This window comes from Xenopus tropicalis, chromosome 2, assembly GCF_000004195.4.
Source record: "Xenopus tropicalis strain Nigerian chromosome 2, UCB_Xtro_10.0, whole genome shotgun sequence".
Classification (NCBI taxonomy): domain Eukaryota; kingdom Metazoa; phylum Chordata; class Amphibia; order Anura; family Pipidae; genus Xenopus; species Xenopus tropicalis.
The window spans coordinates 111,459,379-111,484,758 of record NC_030678.2 but is presented as its reverse complement, the minus strand read 5'-3'; the positions used below and the strand labels follow the sequence as shown (position 1 = coordinate 111,484,758).

Sequence of the window (25,380 nt, the reverse complement as noted above, 5' to 3'; positions counted from 1 at the left end):
GACTGCATCAACAAGTCGATGCGGTCCCCGATCCGACTAGATTTTCTAACCTGCCCGATCGAGATCTGCCCGATTTCAGGCCAGATATCGGTCGGGCAGGCCCGTCGGTAGTCCCCATACACAGGCCGATAAGCTGCCGAATTGGTCTAAGGGACGGATATCGGTAGCTAGAATTGGCCCGTGTATGGGGACCTTTAGTTTCATTCCTTTTACAACTTATGTCTGCTCATTGCATAGCCTTGACTAGGAAGTTATTAGCGGCAGCAAAACAGCTTTCCCTAAAGGAAGACTTTCACTTTGTTGTTTACAACTGTCATTGCAATACTACTCTCATTTGCCTCCAGGCCAGGACTGGCAATCTGTGGATTCTGGCAAATGCCAGAGGGGCTTCAGCAACATGACACAAACAGTCACCATTTAGTGGGGCTGTCGGGGGCTGTTTGAGCCTTGAAATTCCAGGGCCGGTTTTGAAGCCCAGTCCTGACCTAATTGCCTCCAGAAATATTCACTTGCTGGAAGAGCTGATTAGCAGAAATTTTTTTTGAGAGGGTCCGGTATGACTAGTACTTCCTCCCCCTCCCGGCCCGACCGCACAAAACCGCCCGGCCCCTGACCACAACGCTAAATTTAAGGTAGGGGAGGGGCCAGGGAGGGGGACTAAGGTACAGCAGACCCCTGCTGCCCTGGTCCCCCTCCGGTTATGCCCCCACCGGTTGCCTAGTGGCTTCACAGACTTTTTCAAATTGCATAATATACCTCATTTACAAAAATGGGCAAGGTACAAAATGCAAAAAAACCCCACAAAGTGCATAAGGGATCCCTGTACTTACCTCCTGCTTATGACAATGTTGTTGCACCCCCCTTAGTAAGTTAGTGAGTGTTTGCCTTTTTATATGCTTTCATTTATTCATCTTACCCTAACTTTAATAACATTCCTCTGGATCAATGCTTAGTAGGAGTTTTTAGGAATAAAGGGTTAAACTTGCTGGACACAAGTCTTATTTCATCATCAAATATTTGTTACTATGTTATAAGATATATTACTAGATACAGTAATATAACAGGTAACTTGCAGTGTCATCTGTCCTCTGTTACAGAGAATTCTTAAAAAAATATGTTCTCCTAGTCACTAAAAAGCAATATTATTGTATAAAAGTAACTAAAATATACTGTGCTGCTGCCCTGCACTGGTAAAAGTTGTGTGTTTACTTCAGAAAGTCTACTGTAATTTATATAAATAAGCTGCTATGTAGCCATGGGGGCAGCCATTCAAAGGAGAAAAGGCACAGGCACATAGCAGATAACAGATAAAACACTATTGTATTCTACAGAACTTATCTGTTATCTGCTATGTAACCTGTGCCTTTTCTCCTTTTTTCCAGCTTGAATGGCTGCCCCCGTGGCTACACAGCAGCTTATTATATAAATTATAGTAGTGTTACTGTAGCAAACACACCAGTTTTACCAGTGCAGGGCAACAGTGCATTATATTTTTATTACTTTAAAGCTCTTTCATTTTTTGGTGTTACTGTTCCTTTAAAAAGTGGAACTATCACTCAATCTGCTAAGAAAAAAATTGACAATTTTATAGACCAATATTTTCATGGCTAATAATGCATTTTATAAGCAATAACACATGCAGTGCATGGTGGATACAAGAAATAAAATTGGTCCACCTAAAAACAGTTTTTTGAACAGTGAAAAGAAAAGAAAATGTAATTCTAAGCAACTTATACATAACCACTATACATGAATGGTTATTTGTAAATGTTACTGCTATTGAAAGCAGTGTGTGCCTGACTGTTTACATTCTCTGCAATCCTGGTTCTGACTCCTAAAACAATATTACAAATCAGCTGATTAAGTATAATTAACAGACCTAGAGAAAAATTGACTCCTGTTACCGTGTTTCAGGAGTCAGACCAGGAGATCACAAAGGAATAAACAAGTGCTGCTTTCAAATGCAATTACACTTAGGGCTCTGGCACACGGGGAGATTAGTCGCCCGCGGCAAAACTCCCTGTTCGGGGGCGACTAATCTCCCTGAGTTGCCTTCACCTGCCATCCCACCGGCGAAAATGTAAGTCGCCGGTGGGATGGCACACACGGCGGCGCGATTTCGCGCAAATCGCCGAAGTTGCCTCGCTTTTCGGCCGATTTCGCCACCGTGTGTGCCATCCCACCGGCGACTTACATTTACATAAAATGTTTTAATTCATGTATAGTAGAATCATGAATGTTGCTTAGAATTACATTTTCTTTCATTATGCAGACAGGACCCCTTTAGAATAGTGATGAGCGAGTCTGTCCTGTTTCACTTCACCATAAAATTTGCGAAACGGCAAGAAAATTTGCGAAACGGTGAAAAATTTGCAAAATGCATTTGTCGCACAATTTTTTTTTTGTCGTCCGCATCTATTTTTTGACACCCGCGTTTTTTTACATGAAGTTTCACAAAACAATTTGCCAATGGCGAAATGCGGAAATTCACTGCAAATCCATGCCTGCTGAAAATGTTAGGAACCCCCAGTGATTGTAATCACTTACCTTAAACCCTGGCCAGTGCTCCTGGTAGCAGAAAACTGCACCAGCTCGGGGTACCTGCAAGTGATCGATCTGTTTTCTTTGCACCACTTGCACATGTGCACTACAGTGTAAAGCTGAACTTTAACAAAAAAGTTGGCTTTTTTTTTACTCTTCTGCACATGCGTCGGCCCCAGGAAGAATAAGAAGATGGAGGGAATAGGATCATTTGCTTACAGGTACACGGGGCTGGTGCAGTTTTCTGATAACAGGAGCAATGGCCTTGGGTACCAGGTAGGTGATTACAATCACTGGGTGGGGTGCCTAACACCCCCCAGTGATTCTACCTTTCCTTATCCTTTAAAAAATTGCTTTATTTAAAAAAAAAAGAAAAAAGAAAGGTAGTAGCTCATATAGTTCCATTACACAGAGGCATATATAACCAAAGCTTCCATCAGGGGGTTACAGACAGGACTGCTATAGGGTGCCCTGGAGACATGGGGGTGCCTAGAGTGCTGTAGAATGTTGTGGAGTTACATGGGAGAATGAAGGGTTTGGTGATTTTGGTGGAAATCATAATTCATCTGGGCCAATAATTGGATATTATGGGGTCCCCATGCAGACACATTGGCCAACTGTCCATATTTACTGCCTTGTGTGGTCCTTGGCAAATGACATAATCTATCCATTTTGACAATTATCTGACTGATAATATATTGTATATAATATACTGGGCTGCTGAATGGCTTACAGTGGCCAAGTGTGCAGCTATTATGTGCTGAATAGGTAGGTGGCACTGAATTAGGAAGAATCAAAAGGAAATAAAAAAGCCCTTTTCTGCAATGTGTGTTCTTTATAGTTTACTTAGAAGCAACTTTTTGTTGAATGGATTTGGTTGAATATGTAAGGGCTGGAAGTGAAGTAAAAAGGATATGAGCAAAAATATTCAGGAAATTTGTTCAGAAAAAGAAAGAAACACTGTAGGCACGGTTCCTCCCTAACCCTGTGAGTTGCATCCACAGGGGTGTAATGAACAAGATCTAGGCATGTGTAACATATGAAACCCTGTGCAGGTCTATCAGTAAGAACAAAACATGCTGCAAGTACAAACTCTGGCATATTTGTAAATACTGTATAACCAGAGCCCGCTCATACCCTCCCTCCTCTGCTAACTTACTACATCTCTGCTTTCAGATCTTATTTCAACCTTAGGATATAGCCATATAGGAACACTAGAATGCAACGTCAAAGTTGTCAGAAATTGGCTCTGAAAAATTAAAATAGCATCTGTTTCTGTTTGAGTCATTACCTAGAGTTTTCTGGCGTGGACCAAAATAAATCAACACCCCTGATTGCAAGGTCTGGCTACTTAGCAAACTCCTTGATCTGCAAGATTAGCACTGCTTGGCAGCACTGACAAATACAAAAGGAAAGAATGGAGAGGTAAAATGTAAAAATAAAATACTTTGACCACTTTACTTCCTGTTGATATGCTCCAGGGGAGGCTACATTCTGTAATCAGCCAGTTCTGACATAGCAACTGGTCAGTTGCAATTTGCTACTCATATTTCTTTTCCAGATGTAGCCACACCCTTCTCCCCTCCAGCATTATTAGAATATATACCCACAGATGTGCTATGTTCTGGATGAGCTCCTATGTGTTCCAAAATGCTGCCAATTGCTGACTGCAGGCTCCATGGCTCCATGGTAAATGTTCTGCACTGTAGCCTTCATCCAAATCAAATCTATGTATGTGATGCATCCGCGGTCACAGCCAGAGTCAGTTTGCCATGGTAGGCACAGGTCATGGCAAAAGTGCATATTCACACTGACTAAGGTACATTTTAAATAACACTGCAGCTCAGTAAGTACTCATGCTTACAAATCAGACAAGCAGTGGCTAATGCTACAATCCAATACAATTCCAAAAATCCAATGTTTCCTCTACATATAAAATGTACACGGCAATAGCCACTGTACCGTTATATAGGTCATCATATCAGTAGAACCCCAGCAAGCTGCCAGAAATATAAGCCACATAAGTCCCAACACTTACATGCTCTGGAAATATTTTTAAGTATGGTGCCACAAATATCCATTGTCTCTTGGTCAATGTTGTTACAATATAATTGCTGAATAAATCTCTAAGTATGTTAACTGAATCTGCTACACTATAGGTTATAGTAAACCAGGCATTTTCTCGTATGGTGTATTTTATTAGACAGTTACCCTTTCAACCTCCCATTGACTTGAATGGGAACTGCCTGACATCATTAATACTGAAAATTGCTGCTTGAAGGCACAGTGAAGACTGAGAAAGCTGGGAAAGGTTGTGGGCCTGGGGATCCAGTGAACACTAGAGAGTGAGAGACGTACAGGGGGTAAGCCTAACTGATTACACAAGAACTGGAAGGGAAGAGTTCTGCATGGATCCAATTTTTGATACCCAGACCTGACCTGGACCTTCAACTCACTTAAAGGGGTACTCTGTTTTTTTAATGAGCCCCATACACAGAAGCCCCTAATATCCCTATCACTGTAATCTGTTTCATCAAAAACTATGAAATCCAGCTGCAAAACAGTTCTTCTTTTGATTTGAAATTCTGGCAGAGGAGGAGGGACTAAAACATGTTGTAACAACTTCTCCACAGCTTACATACAGCATGCAGGAACATAACCCACAATGCATTGCCCTGTGATGTTCCTTTCCTTATTAACATCACGTGTGCAGCAGGGAATTGTGGGATTGGGAGGATGCGGGCTGAGGACAATCAACTACTGTTACATTTTATTTGAGTCACAAAGTAGTCAGCCAGATCAGCAGGAGAACAGGGGGGTAGGCTTAGGGAACTGTTACAGACTATATTATTACATCATAAAAATTATGAAAAGGCTGCATATAAGTTAACTGATGTATATTGCAATGTTGAAATTATGTTTACTTTTCAAGAAGCTTAAATTGTGTGTGGGTGGAGTTTCCCTTTATTCACAACCTGACCCAATACCAGCTGGCAACCATGAAACCAAATGTGACATCACTACAAAGAGGAGGTGGCATCACAGTTTCATCATCACAAGGTGATGGAGGTGGGAAAACAACAAACAACAACAACAACAAAAAAGAGCAAATTAGTAAAATTAGCTTATATTAAACATATATTCAAATTTCAACTTAATGTCTACCTACAAGTCTTTTAGTAAATTAGTTAAAATGTGTTGCTTATATATACTAACACACATTACCGACCTACAGACCCACTCCTATACCCACATCCACTTATTGTGTGTAACCAAGGGGTACCTGACCTGATGCAGGTCTCTACTATAGGCCTGGCAACAAGTATAGGCCAGACATTCTGGTCTGCAGTTACCAGCAAACTGGGGTGATTACAACAACAGCTGGGAAAGGCTCTAGGAACTCACCCAGCAACCTACCTGTAGACTGCTTTTAACACAATAAACTAGCATTCTTACCAGGAATACAGGGGGCTGGGAATGGCTCTACAACTGGGAATCCACTTTGCACTTTCCAGGAACCTAACGCTAGGGGGAGCTAAGTATAAGAAACAGTAATTCTTAAAGAAACAGTAACACTAAAGAAATTAAGTACAAAATCAACATAGAGAAATAGGAAAAGATCTAGAAATACTAATTATCATCATCATAATCATTTAAATATTTATTTATATGACAGCCCTTTTCGAAAATTTCCTCTTTGGAGTTTCTAGCAAACTTGCCACTTAGCAAACCAGACTGTGAATACTCCAGAGCAAAACACATATATCAAAGAGTGACTAAATAATCTCCAACTTTTACTATTGGAAAAGAGATGCTTAGCTCCAAATGGCATTCTCTCCTGCAAGGGTACCTCCAAGTAACCCCCACAACATCCATCTTTCTGGCAATCATTCTCCCCAAAAAGCAACTTCTGTAAATTCTATGACGCTAAATTGTCATTTTTTTAATTCTCAAATTACTACTAGTTAGTATTAATAAACAAAAAAGGTGGGAATCAGAATGAATGTTGGACATGATGAAAAAGCTCATAGAAAACAAGTGCACTATAACTGGATATAATAAAATTAGGTTTCTTAAAGTAATAATAATTATTATAAAATAACACAATTCAAATCTTCCTTAAAAGAATTCATCATGTAGTAATGAAAATGGCGTTAACATTATAAGTAACCCCGGGTTCGGTGACCCTTTTAAAAGTACTTTGCCCGCAGCGTTGTTCTTTTACATGGTTAGGGAATGGTGACCTATAATCTCCTTAGGCTTCTCATGAAGGGATGTATTATCCCATATACACAGAGATATATAAAGCCATAAAGCATTACTCACACGTTTGGTGTTAACTGACATTCTCTGCTTTCTCTCAACAGACAGGGATTGAGCTAATACTATGAGCAAGAGCCCCGGATCAGTACTGTGCGACCCCTGGGTCTCCATGATGCCAACTCTCACCCTCCGGGATAACTCAGGGGCACCGGATGGCACTTATTATAGAGTTAATATAACAGCAAGAACACTATTTGTTGTTATAGGTTAACCTGTTGGAAATCAATACATTACAGTGCATGTGCCTTGGGGACTTAAACCAGTGTAATACGAAGGATTTCTTTTTGTCTTGCCCGGGACAATCGGATTCATTGTCCACCAAGAAGAGAAATGCTGTTACTCTCTGGCACAGTCGCTGCAGGATTGGAAATATTTCATTCTTACATTTTCTCTTTCCCTTAAAACTTTTTAAGATGTTTTTTATTTCATCGATAGTTTAGCTGTTTTTTTCAATTTAACATAACCCTGTCAACATCTATAAACCACACTTTTATAAGCAAAATCGTACGAAATACATTTTACTAAAAGTCTTGGCGCAACTCTCTTTAACGCACATTCTGTTCAGCGTGTGTCTAATGTGTAATACACAAATATAGACTCCCATTCCCCATAACTAGCAACTCTCTCGCTGCTTATTATTGTACACAAGTGGATAGTAAAGTAACTAGTAAGCAGGTCCCGTTATATGGGTTGCGGACCTCTTATCCGGAAGCTGTGATTGCAGTGTCTGATACTGCACCCAGGCCAACAGAAATAAGAAAATCCGAAGAATTAAGAACGGTGGGTTAAACTAAAAAGAAATTCCAAGGTAGCATGGGATTAAATAGAACAAATCAATGGTTCCATGCCAAAAGGCTAATTCTAGCAGCAGTTTGGCGCAGGCAAATCCCATGGTATATATTAGCAGGCCATGGGCTCATTCCCACAGAAACACTGATTTTAGCAGCCCTGCTTCCCATTGACCTTAACAAGTCCCCTGAGTCTGTCACCCGCCAGAGAAGTGAGTTCCTGTACCGAACCGTGTCCTCCTCCTTCAGAGAAAATATATTGATTTCTTCTCATTTCCTTACATGGCTGAGTAAAGCTATGCTTCCTACAAATACACAGCAAACACATGGTTAAAGAGAAGTGAGTGCTGGGCAGCTTTATGTCAAACGGCATTTTATTCCCTACTGAATATTCTAGATAGGATGGAATTTCTGATGTACCCCAAAACATGTAAAGTACAGCATACATCACATAGAATACGTGAGAATGACTGGAATACAATGTAACTATGGGCTTGGATAAGGGTTCGTTTTAATTCAATGTAACCTGGACATTGGCAACTGAGTTGCTGGGTTGCTGTGAGGGTCGCAATATGCAGGGTCTTTATTAAACTAAAACAAGAGCGACATAAAAACCGAAACGTTAGCATCCTATAAGGTAGAGACATAGAGGCATTGCTGATATAGATGCTGGGATAGTATGGGACCTGTTATCCAGAATGTTCGGGACCTGGGGTTTTCCAGATAAGAGATCTTTCTGTAAGTTGGATTCCCATACTGTAAGTCTACTAAAAATTATTTAAACATTAGTCAAACCTTATAAGATTATTCTGCCTCCCCTAAGATTTAATTATAGCTTAGTTAGGATCAAGTACAAGGTCTGATTACTATAAAGAGAAAGGGATTAATTTAGAAAAAAAGAGAATTTTGGAGTCTATAGGAAATGGCATTCTGTAATTCGGAACTTTCTGAATAACGGGTTTCTGGATAATGGATCCCATACCTGCACGTTTATCAGTCAAGTCATCTTAAAAAACCTAATGGGAAGTTTATGCTAGTTGGGCCTCTGCTGTACAGTAGTGTATTGAGTACAACATGGGCAGAATGTGCAACACGACTAACTGCTCTCGCGTTTAGTTTCCCCTTTAAATATAAATACACCCTAGGCACAAGCAAAACCTTTCAGACTCTAATTCACACTACTGACAAACAGATATACTTAGAGACAGAGCGAAAGAGATAAAGAGGGAGTACAAGGGGTGTGGGGGGCCTATAAGGCAATCACTAGCTAATACGTGCAATTTATGGCAGGAATATCGTTTACCAATATTTTGGTGTCAAAAACTCAAGTCCAGGCTATTAAATGATACATTATGCTTCCCTGGACTGATTATGCTGGGTACTTGGGCCTTAACATCTTCTTATTGATCTCCTTCAATCTATAGATCGTTTTGGAATTTGGATTCTGGTTATTATGCGTTTCCTCTGTTTTTAAGCATGGCCTGCAATTTTCATATATTCCAATATAATTAACTCTCTGTACTAACCCCTGGACTATTATAACATAAACCTGGCAGGTTCCAGGGGCAGGAGTACGGCACCAGTAGGCAGGGATGGGGGTGCAGGACACTCGGTACAAACAAAGCCTTTACAATCGCTGGGGTACATCTGTGCCCCCCAAGAAATAACAAGCAGATAATACAATGTGCGGGTAAGTGAATGGCCTGTGTGTACCTCCCCATTCATCAACTTTGCACATAGAACAATCCCCACTGCCAATAGGCAGTGATTTTTTCACACCCAGAGATAGTTAGTTTGGACAGGGCACTACTAGTGCCAGGCAGGGTAATGCCAAGGTAGATCCGCACTACACTGGGACTGCTGAGAGGGGTGTAGTTGTGCATGGTCGGGCTGCTCTGCCACATTGCCATTTTTATTAATGAGTATACAAAAACCTCGCATATTTTTAGCACTGCTTGAACCGGGTTGCTAGGCAACTGGAGGATGGCAATTCATCCGCGAAATTTAAATCTCTGGGAAAGCAGCGTGCAGTTCCCTCTGTGTGTGTGATAGTGAATGGGAGCCATGGGGAGGGCAACCTGTGGGAGCAGCCATAGCTATCACGCTTCTCTAGCGGATCTCTCAGCTGGAAGAGGGGCTAAAGGGAGCCCTGCATGGCTAGGCTGGCTAATAAGGGATTAACCAGCGGTACCCAAATGCTCCACATCTATGAAAAAAGGTTAGAAACAGTTAATGGGCAAGTAATCCTCCAAAACTTCCAGCACTTGTGTGCTGCTCCTTATATTTGTGTGTTAACCTGTAGCTATATTATTATTAGTTTTAGAAAATAATAATATTCTGCCTATACTATACGCGTTGTTTAAAATAAATCAGGGGCTTGAAAAAGGGACAAAGATGGTAATGTAAATAAAAGGTGCAATGTAAGCTACAGGTCTAGTAACCCATAAAAACCAATCGCCAGGCAGCATTTGCGCATTAACAGTCTGACATTTGACATCTTAACCCCTTATGGGTTAATAGACCTGTGCAAACTTTGACCCTTTTATTACATTACACCCAAAGTGTACGCAGCTCACCCAGACACAGTGTTTTTATTATTTATGAGGTCGCAGCTTGGAGATATTGCTGTACATGGACTCTAGGCAATGAGATCTTATTATAGTGCAACTATAGCTTTCTCTCATTGGACTTTAACCATGTCCCTCTAGAGACTGGTGTCTCCTGAATGCCCACACTCATACACTGTTATCTCCCATATTCCAACCTGGGCACTTCAGCAGCTCATAAAAAAATAAATCCCTGCCAGCAAAACAGCATAACGTTGGCTGCTGAGCGATACTGAGAGTTAATCCGCCTGTTGGAATTTCCCTGTACTCTGGGTCCTGCACAACCAACGTGTTCCAGAGAAAACACAAACTTCATTAAATGCTCACATTTTAAAGATAATCTTTTTATGTGCCTCCTTTTTTTGGAGGCAGAAACCTAAGTCACTATATTCTGATAGCAGTTTAATCCCATGACATCCAGCAACCGGTTTTCATTCATTAACCCCTTATTCAGGAGCCTAAATCTTATTCACATCCTCCCAGTCATATTCCCTGTACTGTAAATAAATGAGGTCAGACTAAATTACAATCTGAATATATAAATAAAACAATATTTTGCTATATTAACTTATACATATTTCTATGTCTTATAGCGGAAGTACATGCATAATCTCGGACAAAAAAGCAGACAAAAAATATAAATAAAAAACTGAATGCAACAGTAAATGCTGGATACAGGGAAGCAAAGTTATAGCAGATCCTGGAGATGCCTAACTCAATGCTCAAGTCTGTGAATCAGTCAAGTCCTGTATTAAGCCTGACCCATTTGGTTGGAAACAATTACCAAAAAAGGCCTGCAACTAGACCTCCTGTGCTATGTGGAACCGATAGGGTTAAAGTGTAACACATACAAGTGCTTGGGATCTTGGGGTTAATAAAGATGGGTGTGCCAAAGCAGCACATTTTTCATATAAAGCTGAATACAAGGAAAGAATCAAACGAAACCAGGATTATTGTACTAAGTTTTATATTCGTAAACTAATAATAAAGCACCAGTGAAGAATTCTGCGTGTCAGATCTCATGCCATACTTCCATAAACACAATTTCACATGGTCCACAAAAACTTATAAAAAGTTACAAAATAGTCCCTGTAGGTGCTTCAGAACAACTCTGCTGTATGCCTCCAGCGATTTCATTGATTCCGTTCCACAAGCATATTAACTGAAAGATTAGTATTCTGGGTGCACAAGAAGTTGGTATCATCATACCTAAATATCTGTTGGCCTTGCCATGGCTGAGAAACCAAGGTAAAGTGAGAGAGTGTTATCTAAATGGCAACTTATACCACAGCAATTGGCAAACCCAGAGGGAACCAATATTCATAATAAGGGACCTAGATAATCAACAGAAAATCTACAGCATCCAGGGCTGGGGAGCTTGAGCCAAGGCTTGCTGAGTAGCCAGGGTTAGGGAACTCTAGAATATAGAGGTTTAGTTAGGAACCTACATAATCAAAGAGTGTCTAAAAGGTAACCAGAGTAGCGTTTAGTAGCCGTGACAGGTAGCTGCTACAAAGTAGCTCTGTGTGTCTTCACCCTAAGGGCTACATGTACCCAGAGTCAGGTTAGAGACCTAAACACAAATCAAGTTATTTGCCCCTTTTTGTTTGCACATAAACTAGTACAGCCGCCATCAAAACTTACATTTAACACCACACTACAGTAAATCTACATGGCAACTTTAAGTTTGGAGATTTACCTTTGTCTTTCTTTTTAATCAGTTTCTATATTTAGCCCTTTATAAGAAATATATTTTGTGTATGTCAGTCTATAGGGGGTCATTTCCACACACCCTTTCCCTACCCACATGCTGTCGCCAAAAGAATAAAAGAAACAGAAAAAGGAACAAACCAGTAGTGTCATTTTCTACAACGGGTTAATTTTCTTGTATGCAAACTCTTTTTCATTAAACATCACATTTTCCCAATGGCCTGCAATCAGGTGCAAGCTAAGTTACGATCAACAAATTCAGTAAAATTGCTCTAGAGACTCCTTAGTGCTCTTCATGCTTCTCATCTCCCTATCCCCTAAGCATGGCCTCTTGCTCTGTAGGGTTATATATCGGAACTGTATGGTGTCCCTCCTCCAGTGTCAAGGTCACATCCACCTCCAGAGCTGCCAGGCATGACGTCACACACTGCCCCCCCACCCCCAATTCAAAGATTGTCACTCCAGCAGGGACATACAGAGCTGCTCTGCTCATAGAAGTGGATGAACACATCAGTCTATTCACTGCCACTTAGCAATGGCGCCACAGTAAGCAGCTATGCCCAGTGTCAACTTAGATATCTGAAAAGGCGTTATTTACCCAAAAGTAATATTTCGTTACAAATTGGAGTAGTTTTTTTTTTAAAGTTTATTAGTAAATGTAATTGCAGTTGTAAGCAGTGTTTATTCCTTCCAGTCTTTTGGTTCTGATTATGGAAACAAGGTAGCAGAAGTCAGTTCTCCTCTTGGTTTGTTAATCAGCTGACTTCTACTACATTGCTTCAAAAGTTAGAACCGGCAAGGAAACGAATATAAACAGACAGATACAGCTGTAATTACATTTACGTATAAATGTAAAACCACTAAATATTTTTGATTAATGTTTATTTGGAGGGTGCTTGGAATGACATTTTCTTGTGCATAAATGATTTATGGTCGTGTGAGAATGTGAGTGTCTGTGTGTGTGTGGTGTAGGAAACTTACTGTATGTGACAAAAATGTTTGACTTTTTACTTTTTACCATAAGAGACTGCTGGTCCATTAAAAACTGTACATGTGGAATTATTACTTTGGAGAGAGTGCAAACGCTAGCTGTATATATATATATATATATATATATATATATATATATATATATATATATATATATATATATATATATATATATATGAACACTGTCACTGCATACACATGGAACTGAGCCCAAAAGTGGATGGCACCCTTGCATACACATGTATTGTTCTGAGGGGCATTGGGATGCGTTACTAAGCCCCCAGCCTGGGAGCCCTCTCTGTGCTAGATGACTGGCTGCCTCCTGTTCTGATTCCCAGTAACAGCCCTTAGTATTCCTGAGCACATGTACATAATGGATATAAATGTATAGGCAGCGCCGTGCTAGAGGTGCTGCCCAGCATAATGATCAGTTTCCCTTCTCCAGTTCTCATCTGAGAGGGCTGCATTAAGAACAACAACAACTGTGTCCGCTTGGTTCATTTATATTAGCTCGACAAGGCTATTTTATTATGAAAATAAACGGATAAATACAACCAGAATGTTTTGAACAAGATAAATAGGTTACAAATATATATAATTTAAGGGAACAGAGCAAAAACAAAGGAACATAAAATGAAGGCAATAATATATCCAGTTACACATGTTGGTGGATGTGTTTACAGTTATCCTCTGGGAGTGGAGACCCTACAGCTGCCTTTATTACAAAGCATATTTAAGTGGGGGATGTGGAGAAAGGGGTTAAGGCTTCTCATTTTAGCACTGCAAGGTGCACACCAAATCATTACAACACAAACAGCAGGGCCCAAAAAGAAACACACAACAACCAATGGGATCCCTGGCCTTGGGCTCTGCATTGCAAGGCACCTGACTCCCATTGTGGGACAGGCAGAAGAAAGGGAGCAGTAGGGCAGAATAAGAAGACCATTGTCTAAAACAGCTAAAGGAAGTGCCATGTACCAATATCCCCAGCTTCATGATCCCCAGTACAGCCACTACTGCAACAGAACCATGTGACCTTATTGCAAATACCACTGGCACAAAATAGACAATACAAATATCCAAGTAGCCACAAAAAATACCCAAAGCACACACCTCTCTAGCACAATCTGATGCCATCAGGATTCACACTACCAGGGATAGCAACCCCCAAAACACACATGTATATCACCCTACACCCTAACTGTGGACTTACCATATCTTCTTGGGAATAATAAGCATAACCCAACTCTCCTTAAGGTATCTTAAACCCCAGCAAAAGGAACCACAACACATACATACTGACAGGAAAGCATCCACCCCTGGATTATCATTTTTCTCTCTAACCAGTCCACCAGTACAGACAAATGGGGCTGTAGGTGGGATTTGCCTGTCACCCTGAGAGATAAAATAAAGCTGGCCTGAACAATGAGATCTGCGAGAGCGTGATTTATACCAATGACAGGAGGCCTCATCAGGCTGCTGGTCTGCATATTGCTACAACCCAAGGTGAACAAGCAATTTACAATTAGACTGTGCCAAACAAAACAAAATGTATATATATATATATATATATATAATTTTGATATTAATTTGGATTTGCAGTAGAGGTTTCGTGTGCAGAACAATTCACAAGCAAACGATGTAACGAAGGAAATTCATATACAACAGCACAACCCAGCAGAACGATCTCCACAACTGGCAGCAGAGGAAGAAGGAAAAGCTCGTCTAGAGATTTTCAGTACAAACTGGGAATGAATATTGATGTATGAAACTAAACATACAATCTGAGTGGATATAAAAACCGATTTTGTTTCCAGCTAAACCATTATGTTATCTCCTGCTGGGACAATATGGGCATAAATGAATAACTTAACATCACTATAATACTAATATGGGTCATCAATCTAACCCACATAAACCCCCAATATGCGAAATAGGAGAAAATTATATTGGATGCGGTATCTTCTCTGGACATGGTTTGCAAAAAAAACAAAATAAAAGTAAACATACTTGAAAGATTGAAATACCTGGTAAAACCCGTGGAATACTATATTTTGCTTCTGCTGGTATAGCAAAGAGGCCAGGGGTTAAATACCATTCCATGTTCTAAGGTTCTAGTGATTTTATTGTCATATTTCCCTCTAGACTATCGACTGGTGAGATACAATTTTTTCGATAACCATGTCACTGGTGTAAGAGCCAGGAAACAGTGGATTAATTAAGATAAACTTCGTATGATTAGGTTTGGGGGGTAAACGACTTCCAGAATGAGGAAACAAACAATTATAATACAAGCGACTGAAAAAAATGATTTAACCTCAGGAAACGGTATTTCCTGCGAATTCTGATATTATGGAATATGAACTTGACTAGAAGATATTATGGCCAACATTTTTATGCATCAGACACGGATTTTGTCATTCTAACAAATTTATTATCTCAATCAGCTCTTACGGAACCACTACTAAAATTAAATTACAATCAAATGATCACATCAAAAGAGACCATTGTAACCTACAGCTGTCCATATTTTTTTCCATTTTTGATTTGTGCTCGTCTCAGAGAAAAAAAACACGTAATACAAGATTTGGGGAAAAAAATAAATTACCGTTTTGCAGACGTCCATAGGTATTCTGAATAAAATATTAAAAGAAGTCATTTGATGAAAATATAAAGCACATTTTTTAAGATCATCAATAGATCAAAAATTTTGTTTCAGTCTTTTTGTTGGTGTTTTTTTTTTTTTTTTTAAAGTCTGTTTATTAAAACCTACCAAAATCACTGCTCAGAAATGGCAGTATTATTGACTCTCATCCTCAGCACCCATTCAGAGTTGGCAATGGACTTGGTTGGAGGGGGTTTGGGATAAGTGCAGCTGCTGATGTCCAGAATTTAAATCTCCCAAAGTAAAGTATTTTAAATATGTTTCAATCATAAGCAGTCATTTTATGTTTTAATTAAAAGTGGGGACATGAGAGTGCTACGTTCCCAAAATTAGGAAGAGCCACGAAAAAATAAGGTACTTGACATCTTAAAAATGATTAAGCTGGCTTGATATTGGAGAATAAAGTTCGGGTGCCAAGACTCTGTCCCTCTGCCTGTGATGTTCTGTACCCTGTTTAATCCCCGCAAGAAATATATTCCAATAAACTGGTCACTTAGGTGCCATAAGCCTATTCCCTCGCTTAGCTGGAAATATGGGCACTGGTGCACCAGTGGGGATCAGCTGGCAGTTTGTTATTTTGACAACTCAGCCCCACGAATCCTGCAAGTTCCAGGTCACTTCACTTTAATTAGCTCCTTTTTCTGGATGGTCACAATAATAATAATAATAATATTAATAATAAAAAAGGACAAATATTTCTTATAAAGTAAAAAAACACCCCAGACCTAGGTATCCCTTATAATGCTTAGTGCTGGGCAAAATATTGGCTCTTATAGAATAAGAAGAGGGGAAGTGGCAAAGTGGATGCTCTTTGCTGGAACTGGGTGGGAGTCGTAAGGCAAATAAAAAAACAATATTAAAAATATAATATATATATATATATTAAAAAGGAACCTCTGCAGATTTTTGGTGCATTCTGCATCTCCACCCACGTGCCAAGGCAGTACGAGTCCAAGCGCTTTGCTGAATGTGACTGGGTCTCTCTGTATATATATTTATATATTTATATATGTATTTATAAAAAAGAGGGCAGTTTGGGTGAGCCGCGCTGCTGAGTGTGGTGATTGCTGCCTCCCATTGCCTGGCCGGTCAGGCAGCTGCTGGGTGCCCACTCCAGTCATTGCACACTAGTCTGCATCCCATGGTGAGGGGGCGGCGTGTCAGCCCCCACATTGCCCACCTGGGAGTAGACATCATCTGGCGTCTGCTGCTGGATCCCTGGTGGGGTCATTCTCTTCTCCTTCTGCCTGCGGTTGCAAAACCAGACCCTAACCACCTCCTTCTCCAGCTGGAGGCTATCCGCCAGGTTGGTGATTTCCTGAGCCGACGGTTTGGGGCACTTGAGGAAGTGACTCTCCAATGCTCCCTTTACGCTCACCTCGATAGAAGTCCTCTTCTTTCTCTTTCTGCCCTGCGCTGCGATTTTGTCGATGCTCGTTGGGCTGCCCGTGGAGGAGTCGGCCTCCTCCAGCCACTTGTTGAGCAGGGGTTTGAGCTTGCACATGTTCTTAAAGCTAAGCTGGAGCGCCTCGAACCTGCAGATGGTAGTTTGGGAGAAGACATTGCCATAGAGGGTGCCTAGGGCCAGGCCCACATCTGCCTGAGTAAAGCCCAGTTTGATCCTGCGCTGTTTAAACTGCTTGGCAAATTGCTCCAGGTCATCCGAGGTCGGGGTGTCCTCATCAGAATGGGGGTCGTGGCTGTTCACCCCTCCATGGTGCTGCTGCTGCTGCTGTTGCTGCTGGTGGTGCTGTTGATGCTGGTGATGGTGGTGATGATGATGCCCAGGGTGGTCCCCGAGCTCTGGCGTGTCCCCCCTTACCAGCCCTGGATGTACCAGGTTTTGGCTCCCGGGGGGTGGGCTTAGCATACCGTTCACAGTGAATGCCCCCGGTTGGGCGTACAGAAGAGCTTGCTGCTGCTGCTGCTGTTGTTGTTGCTGCTGCTGCTGCGGCGTCCCCGCTGCCATTGACTGGATGTGTGATGCGGCTGCCGCCCCCCAGCCTCCTGGATGCCCTTGATGGGGTCCTAGGTGAGGCGGCCGGTGATGCAGGGCGGCCCCAGGGTGCAGTTCGTCTCTCCCAGCTCCCCCTTTCACGTCCTGCTGTTGTTGCTGAGGATGCTGCGGGCTGCCGGTCATGCCCACCGGGCTGCTGGACCAGGGAGAGCCTGCCTCTGCCGCTGCTGCAGCTGCTGCCGCCGCCGCTGCCGCTGCGTGGGGTAAGGCAGTAACCCACTGGTGTGCGTGGCTCAGCATGTGCCCCCCATTACTGGCAGCCATCGCCCCCTGCATGAAGTCACTCTGCACCATCTTCACCGTGGGGTCCCCCCGGTAGCCGCCTGCCACTGAGGTAACGGCGGCGCTTCCAGGCTGCATGCCAATCCCTGAGTCTGAGTGCACGATGGATCCCGGGGAGAGGATGCTGTTGCTAGCGAGGTAGGGGTTAGAGGCAGCCGTGGCCATCACTTCCCCCCTGCCCGCCGCTATCCACAGGTTTGGGGTTTCCTCTAGTCCTCCCCCGCAACAGCCCGGCAAGGCTTCCCCCTTGAGATGCACTTTTGTCCTTGGAGGCTCAGCCCTTTCCCAATGTCTCCCAGTGAGGGCTCCCCCCCTCCTCCGCGCAGCTCAGTTCACCTGTTAGCGGATGCTCCTGGCACAGAACAATCCCGAGTGGCTACTTCTCTCCGAGGGCTCCTATCCCTACAGGCTTGCACTCTCTCCCTTTCACTCGCCTCCTTCCCGGGACATGACACTTGTCGGACCGGGACACGTTCTGCTGCCGATTCTCCTTCTACAACTTTGCCCGCTCTCCTGTCCCAAACTCTCGGCGATGATGCATGGCACAAAGTTGTTATTGTTGGAGCAGAGCCCCCCCTGTGGGACAGTCAGTGGTCAGTGCGGGGGTCCCTGGGAAGGGCAGAACCTGGCACATCCTGCTCTTGCAGCTCTTTGCTCAGTGCTGGGTGCCCCCCGCTGCAGTGGAAGCTTGGGATGTGCCTCCTGCCCACAGTAAGTCAGTGCAAGTTGCCTGGGTTGGGCTCCCCCTCTCTCTCCCTGTGTGACAGCTCTCGGTGTCCCTCCCTCACTGAGCTGGGACTGGAGAATGTTTCCCCTGCTCGGAGCGAGCACACCAACCACCACACTAGCCCAAATACTAGGAAGCTGAGTGCAGGGCCCCCGCTGATTGGCTCCACGCTGGGTGATTGGCATCCCGGCATTGACTGGCTCTCCCCCCCCTTCCGGCCGTTTCGATTGGTTGCCTTTTAATTTAGGCAAAGTGTCGTAGGAGCTGGGAATGTGGACCCCTTAAAAACATACACTTTGTGATATGCACCGCGCCTGCCATCAACTTCACTCCCAGGAGCGGCCAATAACCCGGCAACTTCCAGCTGCTCTAGTGCCAACAAGAAAGGGATTAACTGGGCAAGTGGTGATGTCATCGGGCAGTTGTTTGTCTTCTCCCTCATCCTCACTGGGAAGCGGGGCACCATGGGCTGGGAGCTTGCATTCTCACATACACATACTCACACCTTACACAAATGAAATACTCACACACAAACAATATACCTATACCCACCCCCCCATAATCATTCTTTACTAAACACAAGCAGATACAACAATACAACATTATAAGATGTACTTAAGCACGTACCTGATAAACACAAAAAGATCAGCCATACACACACACACAAAATGCACACATACTTAACAAACACAATATTCACAAAAATAAACTCAGTCTTCATAATTTACATGTACACATCATATACACATACTATTTAACATGCACATGAAATATTAAACACATGTATATATATGTATTACGTATACACGTATACACTATATATGCATATATGTGTATGGATAGTCACAGTATGTACACAAATCTTTATTCTGTAAGCACACATATACTCGAACACACAGATACATACAAACCTATATGACATTTATGCAGTCACCCCACACTAAACACACACACATCCATATACAAATACTATATACACATATATACACATTATATATACATGCATATATTTGCCCAAATATATTTTATACATACATACATACACACAAATGCTAATACACAATTGGCAAATAATTGGCTTGTTCTTAAAGCAATGTGTTGCTGGGAAGCTATAATATAGGGGTTAAACTCCCATCACCTCCTTTAGAGCTCCCCTTTCTGGATATACATCCCCTAACAAGAGCTGAACTCCATATACCAGTGAATGGGCAGATTTGTGGACCCATAGTGTGAGCTACAGATAAGGCTGAGTATTCCCGACAGCGGCTGCGCGCAAATGGCAGATACACAGAATTACTGGAGATCAATGTGTTTATGCGCTGCGGCCAATACAGATACACAAACAGACTGTCGCACGACACAGGCTCCAACTGAGAGCGTAGGGAGCCAGTAGCACAAACTGGCTCAATATAAAATGGCAAGGATCTATGAGTGTCCGCCTCTCAAGCGCCTCAGTGCTGTGTTTTGTAACCCCCTGTCGCTTTAACAGCAGGAGCAGAATAGCACTCGCTGGGGGGGGGGGGGGGGGGGGTTCATAGGCGAGAGGTGGGTGCGAGCAAGCAGAAAGCCGCTCAATGATCCAAGACAACGTCACAGTTAGAGTGGCTAGCTAAAGGATGGCAAACTGGTCACTCTAAGGGATCTGCTGTCTTCCAACCACAATACCACTCGCACTCTGTGCAGCCCGGCTTGGCTCTAATGCAGCAACATTCCACCTGTTCCTCCACAGCCCCTGTGCTCACAAGGGATGCTGGGATTTGTAGTGTAACCAAAGGTACCCGTGTGTATTATTCCTACCGCAGACTAACTAGATAATTATGAACCACTGTTTTGCATATATACAGATACACACATACACCATGAATATATTGTTTTGTTTTCCCCTGTGAGTGGCTGCTCACCCTACTAGCCCCCATATACCCAGTTTAGATAAGGGCCCCCAGCAACTCTATGAAGCCTGAAGCCATTTGTGGATGAAACCCCCAATCTGCACTACACAAGAGCTGCCTTGTTCCCTTGGCCCCTTGCTTCCCAGGGCCCCAGCCCCTCTGCAGAGGCCGGAGAGATATAACACAGATCGCATTGAATAAAGACTCAGATGCCCAGGTGCAGGCGGTTACAGAGTCGCTGCCAGAACTCAGTGTTTTCCTTTCCAGGCGATTTTGCTTGGATCCGGCTCAAGAAAGCGAGCGAGTCTCGTGGTTTTGTTTCCACTGAATGGGGAGGATAAGGATCCGTGCCATGGGCCGCCTTTCATTCATATACACTGAGCAGTTTGTCTAGATGGCTGCTAGCAACTGCACAGTACCGGCTTTCAAAGGGCGTCTCAGGTGGCCCAATGAAACTCGATCGCCCCTCAGCAAACAGATCCCCCTCCATCGGCCTCCCCTCTAATAACCACAAGGTGTATGGTCAACTACTGGCCCTCCGGCAGCTGCTAAACTACAACTCCCAGCATCCCCCGCACAGATGAGCTGCAAGTTGCTCTTTAGCAGCACCATTTCCTACAAGCCGACACATACAAACACATCAGACACAAATGTATACTTGTTTTCAACTTTCTCTCTCTCTTTTTCTCCCCTTTCTAAACTACAAATCCCTCCTCTCCCAGCCACCCCTCCTTTAGAGTGTGCCATTGTTTTGTCTGGGAAAAAAACCCTAAAGTATAACAAGGGGAGAACAGTTAGTGCTGATTTCCATTTGCATAAATTTTCATATATTTTGGTGAAAATAATAGACTAGTGGAGAGCTTGTCTTAGAGGAGTCAGTGCAAAGGGGGATCTTACCGAGCTCGCTTCGATGCAGTCAGAAAATGCCTTCTCTTTCTCTCAGCACATTTTAGCCCTAATTTGCCACTTTTTATTCCTTAACATTCTCATCCAGGGAATTAGACTGGTGAGTAAAAATTATTTTCATCCATGTTTTTCCAAGCAGCTAATAGGAAGATGCCTACAGGAAGCCAGATGTTCCAGATATTATTACTAATATTACAATTCGCATACGTATAATCCCCAAGATAGAGCAGCACCATGTATAACTATATACAGTGTATACATATATATATATTATTTCAGGGCTGCACTGGGACTAAATAATGTACAGAGATCAGCAGTAGCTCAGTGCAGACTATGGGTGTGACAGTGTGTGGGGGTAGCATGTACATTGTCCCATGGTTTCTGTGACTTTCCCAGGAGCTGCCATTGTGCCCATCACATGGGACCCCTTCTAACAATACCTCTGAAAAAAGTTGTTTAGAAGTGACTTTCTCCATTCACTTAACCGACCTGGGGTCTTTGTAATAACAGGGGAGGCTACCGATCGAGTGAGTTGGAGAAATACACTAGGAAGATTACAATTCGAGATACTATATTTATTTTAACTCGAAAGGCCCTGCTAAACATTGAGGGTGATCTATAGGTTTTATTGCAGAATGCACGTTTGTTTAAAATACATTTTATTTATTTCAAAAAACCTATCTCAGAGATAGGGAATCATTGAGACTACAGTTTATAGATCTTTTTTAGAACTACAACTCTCTGCGCCTTTTGCTAAGGGTTGCTAATTGTACAACCGCAACAACTTCCCTTCCCTGACCTATAGTGACGTCACGCTGGGCGCAATCAGATATGAACTGAACTGTAGTGACATCACATTGAGCGCAATGAGAAGAGGCTTCCCTTTCTTTTGTAACTGTGCTGTTAGTAACCGGTAAAATACATTTATTTTGGCGCAGGACCCTGGTCGGATACAACTTCTGGCTGTAGCAAAACCAGGGGAAAATATATAAAAATGTAGATGAGATACAGGAAAATATTGCTATTAACAATATATTTCCACAAAAAAGAGCATTTTTAACTTCAGCTGTGAAGTATCTTAAGTACAGCTTAAAATAGAAAGGAGGCAGGGACTGGGATTTTGGGGTAAAATCTAATCCTTTCTGCACTTCTCCTAAACACACTCGGAGGATCTTTTATAGAGAGATTAACTCTGTGTGCCCCAGTGCAACAGATGCCAGATACAGCTTCCCTTTAGCCATCATTTGTTTTCCTGACAGGGGACATTTCTGAGCAGAGCACTCGGGTTGCCATAGAGAAGAAAATAAAAGAGGGGGCACTGGCCACATTAGCTATATGTTTGTGCACTGGGCTTTAGATAAAAGAGCTCAGCTCTGAACCAGAAGCACCAAGCACACAACAGAATACTCTTGCAGGAAAAACTTTTATTCTGCCTAGCACATTTACTATGAAAACGCAAAGTGATTTTATATGTTGTCCTAAATTTTATATGATACGGTTTGGTGAGCTAAATAAACTTTTTTAAAGCTTTTTTTTTTTTTTTAAAACGCTGGAAACTGTACTGGCCAGCAGGGGGCGCAACTGTTGAGTAAATATATGCAAAGGCATAATTCTATTCTGTTATTGTTGAGTTCTTAAGAAAAACAGGTTATGATTCCATTTGCTTTTTAAGATTTTTACAAAAACCCCTTTTTAATTCACCTGTATAAAATTTATTCATACAAACCAAATTCAGATCGGTCATTTTGGCAGCTCAAAACAAAAAACAACCCCCACCCAAAAAGAAAGACTAGTCCAAATGAACAATAAAAATTAATACAAACTAACTTTGCGTTCTACATAGCATTTTAACTATCGTTCAGTACTAAAACATTGTTATACAATGTATTATTGTGCAGTTTAGGGCTGAGGAGAAATATAAACTCAAAATATACTTTAAAGTAGTCCGCAAACCTTTGATTGAACTTTTATGCTGCCCGAAAAAATATGTAAAATATATAAATATGTGTGTGTGTGTTGTATATAATGGCTTTAAATGAAACACATTAAGTTAGAACATATATTTCAAAAATACAAGTAGCGTGCTGATCTGCATTCCCCTGTATAAGTGTAACGCCACAGGGTTTAGAGTAGTGAGATATCAGGCAGTATTACCTTATGGGTGTGCTAGGGCGTTAGAGCAGGTGGGCATGTGGGATGTCCTGGTCCTCCCAGTTGGTTAGGTAATGGTAAGGATGGGCGCTAAGTGCTGACGTTTGCGCCGATAATGATAATTGTTCCGTAGTAAAAGACGCAAATCAAGCCCTGGGAGATAAAAGTGATGTTTTAGTTTAGATAGGTAAGCTAAAGTAATAAATAAGTAGATAAGGTAATGATACAAAGAAGAAAAGTTTTTGCTTTATTTAATGGAGCTATAACGTACTGTAAAAGCACGAATACAATCACACCCATATATCTAATATAATATTAAAATCAAACTATTTTCAAATTTTGAATTGTCCATTAGTTTTGCATTCATTTGTTATAAAAGTAAAACTAGATTTTCAGTAAAATAGAATCGTTTTCATAAATACATATTGATTTCATAATTCCCATAGGATAATTGCAAGTGTTTTCGCTGGATTCATAAAGCTTGCATTCGTTGATGTAATTATTATTTTTTCGCTCACTTTTGTAGAGAAGACAGGGGTCTCGAATTGTTACACCCCGAATGCTCTAAAACTAATATCCTATAACTGTGAGCTTGTGCCTATGCTTATCTCTCGGGTTTAAGTGCTGGCCCAAAAGCAGGCCCAGTAGGGACTGGCTGGGAAATTTGACCCAGTCTAGTAAATTCCCACCTTTCCTTATATCTGGACTTACAGTCGGCTAGAAGTGTTATTACTGGTGCGATTAGATTTGATTCTGCACATTGATTAAATGACTCCTCACAGGTTAGTAAGTACATAGCCATTGCAGAGACTGGCCAAACCCGTGGGTTTTTGTCAGCCTACTGTATTTGCAATACGTATTTCGAGCTAATATAAGGAATGACGATATGTACCAATATGTGTGTAAGCGCTTAGACATGTTTAATAACTGGCGCACTGTATAGTATATAGTGCTGCACTACCCGAAAACCCAGTGTAGGAAATGTAATCCAAACCAAGTAATTTTGTTAGTGCTTTGCATTAAAATCCCATTCTTCAATCAAGCTAAAAAAAAAACCCCCAAAAAACAATGTACTGTGGATGCAGCCCATTAGTTTGCGTCAAAAGAGGCGGTGAAAAATGAAATATGTGTAGACCGAGCCCCCCTGCTATTATCCATATAATTGTCCCATAATGACGCGCTGCCCAATCTGCGCCGAGTCGCACATACTCACAGAACGCTCTGCCTAAATTATATCAATTGTTCCTTTTATTGTCTGGGTATAGGAGGTGTAACCAATGCACCGCTGCAGAGAGTGCCTTCAACTGTATTTTACCAGCAGCTGGGATTTTGTATAAAGTATAACCAGTGCTATTTTGGAAACACAATTCCAATTCCCAAGCATTTTATGGGAGCTCCTGGTTTCTTTGTAGCCCTTACAGTAAGCAGGTCTTTGCAGGTGCTTGGCAGCAGTTGGGTTAATGAGAAGCCTGGATGCCAGTATCCTCCCTGACAATCTGGTTATAAGATAGAGCCGCTCTCCCCAGGGCTCAGTGTGGCTTCCCTGCTCCCCTTGTTAGGGTTTGGTGACATCTGATCCTGTGTATTAAAGCGAGACACCCATTCCAGATTATCGCCAGCCAAGCATAAGGCTGCTCTTTTCCTGTCATTTCCCTCTAAATATACATAGCGTTGCCTTTTCTTTTCTTTTTTAACCCGTCAACCTCTATTGTTTTTCCCCAACATAGCCATAGCCATTTTTATAATTGAAAAGAAAACGTTTTATGTAATTTAGTTAAAATGCGA

General features: G+C 42.0%; 1 protein-coding gene across 1 annotated transcript; it reads right to left on the bottom strand.

The window, feature by feature from the left end:
- Positions 1-13,450: 13,450 nt before the first annotated feature.
- Positions 13,451-18,140, bottom strand: pou3f3 (POU class 3 homeobox 3). The gene has a single exon (XM_018091636.2). The coding sequence runs from the start codon at positions 18,085-18,087 to the stop codon at positions 16,741-16,743; it is 1,347 nt and encodes a 448-aa protein (XP_017947125.1). The 5' UTR covers positions 18,088-18,140; the 3' UTR covers positions 13,451-16,740.
- Between the last annotated feature and the right edge of the window lie 7,240 nt (positions 18,141-25,380).

What these genes read in the sequence shown, in the direction of transcription:
- pou3f3 (XM_018091636.2), bottom strand. Translation starts at nt 18,087, where the DNA reads ATGGCCACGGCTGCCTCTAACCCCTACCTCGCTAGCAACAGCATCCTC.